General features: G+C 38.7%; 1 protein-coding gene across 4 annotated transcripts in view; it reads right to left on the reverse strand.

Annotated features, from left to right (window-relative positions):
• NR6A1 (nuclear receptor subfamily 6, group A, member 1) overlaps window positions 1-8572 on the reverse strand; it is a 316947-nt gene that overhangs the window by 260044 nt on the left and 48331 nt on the right. For all 4 annotated transcript variants that reach the window (XM_006834756.1, XM_006834757.1, XM_006834754.1 and 1 more), the window contains exon 2: window positions 3731-3772. In XM_006834756.1, coding sequence (XP_006834819.1) covers window positions 3731-3772 — 42 coding nt within the window. The remainder of the gene's footprint in view (window positions 1-3730; window positions 3773-8572) is intronic.

Consider the following 8572-nt stretch of genomic DNA (forward strand, 5'->3'; position numbering starts at 1 on the left):
GGGAGGAACAGCTGCTGCTAATCCAACTCTTTACTCTTTGACCCTCTATCTGACCAGTAAATGAACAGTTATCAATTGTTTTCCTGTATAATGTGCTGTTTACAATCTCTGTGAAGCACGTTAGCTTAGAAGCTGATAGTTTTTACTGGGAAGTCCCTTGTCTGTGGGACAGAAATCGGAATGAGTAACTGTCCCAAAGCCGTGGTCCATTTACTGTTCCTGTTTTATAGCCTAATTGGTCCACAAACATAAATCAATTATTTATCCTGTTTTGAACAATGACTTCTATTCTCTAACTTCCCTTGTATCAAGTTGGTTCTTGTTCTCTTGAGTTTTACAACTACATGGTAAACAAGATGGCTGAGGGAAAAAAAAAAAAAAAAAAAAAAAAAACTCACTTAGTAGGAGGGACTGGGGTTATTTAGAAACAGAAGCACAGAAATGTTATGCTGTTTTGAACTTCTCTTGACCTTTGACTGCCCTTGTCCTTACCTTATGCTAACGAACTGGGTACAAGGAGGTTTCTTGTAGAAATGAACTTAGCCTGAACCTGTGCCATAACATTGGACTCCAGGAAGCCCAGGAAATGTAGGAGGGCAGCCAAAGTGTGAACAGCTGTCCATATTCTAAGCATGGCTGCCCATCTGCTCTACCACAGAAAAGTTTTAAAGGGCCATTTGAATTGGACAAGTCAGTCTTTCCTCAACTAGTTCCAACACATCCCACCTGCTGTCCCAAATCTACAGTCCACAGTCATTGTTGAACACAATAGGAATTTAATAACAATCATATTTCCTATTCCAAAATAAGCAAGTTCATGAGCAGAATTTTCGTATTAGGAACTAAGGGAAGGGGCTAGGGGTTAGGGGAAGACACAGGGTCTCCAAATTCCGAAAATGCAACACTGAGAAATTTCTTACTGCTCTCAATCTAATGTACAAAAGTCATGTGGTATTAACATATGTTCTTTTCCAGTCACAAACCACAGAATTTGCAATATTAATACCCATCATCAATTTAGCATAATACACACAAGTCATCTCACTCTTGAGACTTCCTATTACTTGGAAAGGGCTTAGCATACTCATATGAACTCCTGATTGAGAAGATAAAATTTTATTTCTGTCCAGTTTTTATTGTAAGAGCCAGTGTCTCTATCAGAGAAAGAATAAAAAGACTAACTTCACAAAAGTTACTGAGAAAACTACTCACTTCACCATGCACATTTTTTTTTAAGTGATACCCATTCCATTGTTGTTGCTGTTAAGTGCCGTCGAGTCGATTCTGACCCATCGTGACCCTGTATAGGATTTCCAAGGCGCAGCTGGTGAGCTTGACCTTGCAGTTCAAATAGCTTTGCAGTATGACGCATTAGCCCACAGCAACCACACCAGGACTCCCATTCCATACTCATATATAAAATCATGATTCAATGTTTTTATTCTTATAGAATGCCTGTTGTTGTCATTAAGTGTTGTCCAGTCAGTTCAACTCAGAGAATGTTGTATAGGGTTTCCAAGGAGCAGTTGGTGAGTTTGAACCATTCATTGATCTTACAGTTAGCAGTCCAGTGCTTATCCTACAGAACCTTACCAAGACTCCTTATTGAAGAGATCTATAAATCACCACATCTAGTTAAGTAAATACACACAGAAATGTCAAATTATCTAGAATTACTTGATAATCTTCATGAGAATTTCCTCAGATGACAGGCATAATCATTTTTAATTGCTACTAAAGTCAGAAAAGTAGGCTAAGCTTGGGAGTGAAGAACCAAATTGTTGTTAGTAAGTGCTATGGAGTCTAATACAATTCAGAGCGACCCTGTACAGGGTTTCCTAGAAGCAATTGATGGGTTTTAACTGCCAATCTTGTGGTCTGCAGTTCAGTGCTTATCCTACAGTGCTACACCAGGAGTCTAAGTGCCAAATTAGAGGTAGCAAAAATGTCTTTTCAAATAATCCCAGATAATATTTCCTGCTGGATTATTAATTACGAGGAGCAAGACTGTTATTTATATATCTCTAGTGCCTGAAACTGGAGTCCTGGTGTGGCGCTGTGGGCTAATGCATCAGACTACAAAGTCATTTGAACTGCAAGGCCGGTGGTTCAAGATCACCAGTTGCTCTAACATGGTCGCTATGGGTCGGAGTCGACTCGACAGCACTTAACAACAGTGCCTAGAACTAGGAGCTCTGGTAGTGTAGTAGTTATGAGTCAGGCTGCTAACCACAAAGTCAGCAGTTCGAAACTACCAGCTGCTACTTTCTGCTCCCGTAAAGATTTACAGCCTCAGAGACCCTATCTAGGGTTGCTATAAGTTTGGAACCAACTCCATGGCATATCACCACCACCACCAGTGCCTGGAACTGGGCCTGAAACTGTTCAGAAAAGGAGATGTTCATCTATCTAGCATGCTTTATGTGTAGCTCTAACAGGAAGACTATAGAGCATCTCCATGTCCTTCCTAGTATTCAAAACTGCTTCTAAGGAAGGACTAAAAAATAACTCATTTTACCTTTTTCCACCTCCTAAGTAAAGGTTATTCACAAAAGAATAAAAGAGAAAAAACAGTATACTCACCTATAGATAGTGGGGTGATGGGGCAGGAGGCAGGGGAAGTTGGAACTATACCACCTAACAAGAAATTAGTTTTGAACAACTTCTAAAAAGACATACTTTTCCCCCCTGCGGTTTGATAAACAGTGTGAGACTTGTTTTGTCTCTCAATGAAGAAGTATAATTGAACATACATTGATGTTTATACTATATAAGGTGCGTGAAGGAAAATGTTAAGATACGTGAGAAGGTTTACACTCTCAGCTGAAATTAGCCAGGGTGGTGGAAAGGTAAGCTTTAATACTTACTTCAGCACCAGATTGGTAGCAAATAGTCTGTCCCATGAACCTAGAATGCACTGTAGTGGTGGTATATGCTGTGGAGTTGGTTCCGACTCACAGCAACCCTGCATAGGTTTTCCGAGGCTATAAATCTTTATGGGAACAGAAAGCCTTATCTTTCTCCCACAGAATAGTTGATAGTTTCAAATTGCTGACCTTAAGTTTAGCAGCCTGACTCGTAACTACTACGCTACCAGAATGAACCAGAATCAGAAAAATAGCTCTAGACTATTTCATGGATTCCTGATTGCATTATCATTTAGCTATTTAGCATAACAGCTAAATAAAAACTACTACATACACTAAGCATTCTCATGTATACATGTTCTACTTCTAACAATTATAACCATGTTGTATATTTCTGAAAAGTACCATTTAATCAGATCTTGAAATGGTGCAGAAATGTAAATGAAAATGCTGTATAAATTAACCTGATACAAAAATGACCAATTGTAAGTTTTTAAACCAAAAATAATCTTTCTTTGCAAATAATGTCTAAAATTAGGCAATATTTTGGGAATATCGCATGTGTGTATGAATAAAAATATCTTTTTTTTGGCTATTAGGTTTCTAGGAGGATGAAAACAAGGAAAAGATACATATTAAATAGAAATTTTAGCAAACGGACTTCACATTAAATAGATCCTGGTCATTAATATAAGAAGAAAAAAAAAAAAAAAAACATAGCTAAAAAACATGAAATACCCTTCCCATAATTATAAACTGAAGTGAAATAAAAATCTTATAGTCAAAAGAATAAGGCTTATCAATAATACAAGTTATACAATTAAAAGTTTACACAGCCTTTTTTTAAAATATTCAGAACTTACTAGCGCCTGGGTCAAGCTCTGCCAATTCTTCCTGACAAAATCCTAAAAAGAAAGCAAAAGAAAAAAGGTTATGGTTTGTGAATTACTCCAGGCTTACCCCAAATAAGAAAAAGAAGTACCATTTAACAGGAGGAAAAAAAAATATCCCTTCTCAGAAATCAAATTTGAGTTTGAATCCTAGCTCATTATTTAACCTCCATTTCATCACCTTACTATGAAAATGAAGATAATAATGGCACTAACCATACAATTGAAATCAAGATTATATTAAATGCCTATATAAAATGTTTAGCAGAGTGCTTAGCACATAGTGTTGTTGTTGCTGATAAGTGTATCAAGTCAATTTCACCTCATACATAAAGGATTTCTAAGGAGCGGCTGGTAGATTTGAATTGCCAACATTGGGATTAGCAGTCCAGTGCTTATCCAACAGCACCACACCAGACTTCTGGCACACAGTAGGAGCTCAATAAACAATGTTGCTGTTAAAGTGCTGTCAAATCAGTTCCAATGCACAGCAATCTTGTATAGGATTTCCAAGGAGCGGCAATCGCACAGTAATTACATGCTAAGGATACCAATGTCAAAATAAAATTTCACAGAAAAATTACAATTAATGTGCTGCTGTTGTTTCTGATTCATATGTGTTACCATCAAGTCAATTCCAATTTATAGTGTCACAGAAAATAACTGCCTCATATGATTTCCTAAGCTAAAATACTTCTGGGAACAGACTACCATCTCTTTCTCCCAAGGAGCAGCTGGTTGGTTCAAATTGCCAAACTTTCAGTTAGCAGTTAAGTGCGTAACTGCTGTGCAAGTTCATTTAATACCTATATCGGTGGTGGCTGTGTGCCGTGGAGTCAGTTCTGACTCATAGCGACCCTGTACAGGGTTTCCAAGGCTGTAAATCTTTACGGGAGCAGAACACCTCATCTTTCTCCAGCGGAACAGCTGGTAGTTTCGAACTGCTAACCTTGCGGTTTGCAACACAATTCGTAACCACTACACTACCATATTACTTAATGTCATTTTCCAAAAGAAAGCAAATATACAAAAGATAAACTTATAACAAAGTTATCCTTGTCACCCTTACCCCTGACTCACACAGCAGGTCCAGGACCCCTGCTGAAATTTAAAGCACTAAATAACAGGAATTACTTGTTTAATGTATGTCTACTATTAAAATGCTCTATATGGGCAAGGACCTGGTCTATCTTGTTCACAAATACAAGTCCCCTAGTTTCTCTCACAAGTCTAGCATCTGATATACATCAACTATAGTATCTCAATGATAAAGTAAAATATATTAGAGTCACCAATGTTCCTTGCAGCACTATTCATAATAAGAAACAACTTAAATATCCATCAACAGATAAATGAATAAAGAAAATATAATACATATATACAGTGGAATACTATTCAGCCAGTTGCAGAAATAAAGCCTTGATATATGCTATAACACGCATCTGTCTTGGAAGAACTGCAGCCAGACTGCTCCTTAGAAATGCAGACGGCGAGACTTCATCTCTCATACTTCAGACATATTATCAGGAGGGACCAGTCCCTAGAGAAGGGCATTATGCTTGGTAAACTGCAAAGTCAGCAAAAAAGAGGAAGACCTCCCAATGAGAGGGATTGACAAAGTTACAACAATGGGCCCAAACATAACAACTGTGAGGCCAACACAGGACTGGGCAATGTTACATTCTGCTGTGCATAGGGTCACTACAAGTAGGAACACACTCAATGGCACCGATCAACAACAATGTAACTTGGAAGGAACTAAAAAACATTGTTGTTTTCGCTGCTGTTGTTGCTGCTGTTAATTGTCATGGAGATGGTTCCTACTTAAAGCAACCCTATGTACAACAGAACAAAACACTGCCTAGTCCTGTGCCTGAACCTATTATTGCAGTAACTCTGTCAATTCATCTCTCCTTGAGAGTCTTCCTCTTTTTCACAGATTCACCATTTTACCAAGCATGATGTCCTTCTCGAGGGACATGTCTAAAGCCTAAGAGATAAAGTCTCACCATCCTTGCTTTAAGGAACATTCTAGCTGTAACTTCTTCCAACACATATTTGTTCATTCTTCTAGCAGTTCATGGTATATTAATATTCTTCACAACACCATAATTCAAAAGCATCACTAATTGTTCCACTTTATTCACTGTCCTGCTTTCACATACATATGAATTCATTGAAAATATCATGGCTTTGGTTAGGCACACCCTAGTGTTCAAAGTGACATCATTGAACACTTTAAAGAGATCTTTTGCAGATTGGCCCAATGCAATACGTTGTATGATTTTCTGATTGCTGCTTCCATGGGTATTTGGATCCAAATAAAATTCAATCCTTTCTCCATTTATTGTGATGGTGCTTATTGCCCGGTTATGGGGATTTTTGCTTTCTTTATGGAAGACATTATATCGAGAGAAATAAGTCCACCATTGTTGCTGTTAAGTGCCATCAAGTCAGTTCCAACTTAAATAGCAATCCTGTATAGGGTTTCCAAGGAGTGGCTGGTGAATTCAAACTTACCTTTCAGAATAGTGCATTAGCCCTCAGCACCACACCAGGACTCCACCATGGTGGCAGTTGGTTCTGACTCACAGCAACCCTGCATAGGGTTTCCAAGGTTGTAAATCTTTACGGGAGCAGAAAGCCTCATCTTTCTCCTATGGACAGCTGGTAGTTTCGAACTGCTGACCTTGAGATTAGCAGCCTGACTCGTAACCATTATGCTACCAGAGCTCCTTTCAAGTCCACCATAGTAGGGCAAATATTATATGTGCCGTGGAGTCGGTTTCGACTCATAGTGACCCTGTACAGGGTTTTCAAGGCTGTAAATCTTTACGGGAGCAGAAAGCCTCATCTTTCTCCCACGGACCAGCTGGTAGTTTCAAACTGCTTACCTTGCGGTTCGCAGCCCGATTCATAACCACTATGCTACCAGAGCTGCGTCCATTATATAAAAAGACAAAAAATAGAAAATATTTAGAGAACTAAATTTATTATTGGTTACCAGGGGTAGAAAGAAAGGGGGTAATAGGGAGTTAATGGTAATGGAAATAGTGCATTGATTAAGGGTACAGTTGCACCAGCCAATTATGTATTTGCCATCAGTAAGGTGTGTGGTGGTGGTTGTGTGCTATAGAGTCAGTTCCAACTCACAGCCAACTCTGTATAGGATTTCTGAGGCTGCAAATCTTTATGGAACTAGAAAGCCTAATCTTTATCCTGAGGAACAGCTGTATTTAGCAATACATTGTATTTAGCAGCTCAACTCATAATCAACTACGCTACCAAGGCGCCTATTAAGATGTGTATCTATATAAAACTGAATTGGTAAAAGTTAATGCAATAGATTTAACAATGACAAATATATATGTTGTTAAGGGCCATCGAATCAGTTGCGAACCTGTATAGGATATCCAAGGGAACAACTGGGGGTGTGAACTGCCAACACTGAAATCAGCAGACCAGTCCTCACTTTACAGCACCACATCAGAACTCCATCCATTATAACGAGCACATAGAACTCACAGGTGATACTCATGATTATGAGTTTATTAGAAAAATTCACATGTTACAATTCAGGATCAAAAATGCTCAAGAAAAAAAAAAAAGGCTCAGGACACAGTTCTTCTGGTCATAAGTGCCTCTTCTCAGCCATTCATGCCTCTCTCTGGTCCTAGGTCTCTCAGTCACAGGATCCCTTGGCCTAAACCCTGCTTGGGCAATTGTTACAAAGCTCTTTTAGGGCTGTTAATAAATACTCAAAGGGCACCTCACTCAGCAAGCCAGTCTCCTGCTCAAAGGCACTAAGTTTTACTTGCTCTGTGGAACTAAAAGCCCACCCACCATTCTGTTTCTTGCTCTCAGTTATCACTGCCTCAGCTGCTGCCACTTCTTCACTGAAGAATATTAAGGTCCAAAGGACGGGTACCACTCGTGGCTCTTATTTCTTGATGGTCATGAAATCACCTGTTATTACTTCTGTGATGGCTCCTTGAAGCCCAGCAGGGGTGGAAAAACTGACCAATCCTACAATAGAGCTTCATACATCCTATTTCATACTCTTACCTAGTCATTTGGTTAGAGTTAAAAGATTATAGCTAGAAGACCCACAAGTCACTGTACCACACTGGCCTAATAATGTGTTTATTGCTTCTGTTCTACCTCTTAATTGGATTCATAGTGCCTTCAGTCTTAAAAGCTTACAAGTGGTCATACAAGGAATGACAATTGGTCTCTATTCATCTGGAGCAACAGAGGTGAAAGAAGAGAGGAGGAAATGGAATGTGTGACTAATTGTCTCCAAAAACAATTGCCTCCTCTGCACTGAAACCAGAAAAACTGGATGGTTTTATTTTGGCTACCATTAGTGAACATTTTGATCAAAGTTTCCATCGAAAAATCCTGATCTAAATGAAATAAATGTGGAACAGAATTTTAAATTCTATGGAATTCACAATTTATGAGGCATGAAGATTGGATGAACCCTGAAACTATTGCCCAGAGAGCATCTTTAAACCTTAAAATCAAAAATATTCCCTGGAATCTTCTTAAACCCAACCAACAGTTTAGCTTAACTAATAAAAAATGTCTGCCTTGAGCAATGTAATAATTAGTGTTATATCAACTTGACTAGGCCAGAATTTTCAGAGGTTTAGCAGTTGGGATGTGCTTATATGAAACTTAATACAGGTATAGTTAATTCTATGATGATTGACTATCAGTAGCCATCAATTGAAGGTATGCATCCTTGGGAGTGTGGCCTGCACCTAATACAACTAACAAGCAGAAAGGACTATCTCTCTCTCTTTTGCTGGG

The sequence above is a fragment of the Chrysochloris asiatica genome, unplaced genomic scaffold (assembly GCF_000296735.1).
Source record: "Chrysochloris asiatica unplaced genomic scaffold, ChrAsi1.0 scaffold00014, whole genome shotgun sequence".
Lineage (NCBI taxonomy): Eukaryota > Metazoa > Chordata > Mammalia > Afrosoricida > Chrysochloridae > Chrysochloris > Chrysochloris asiatica.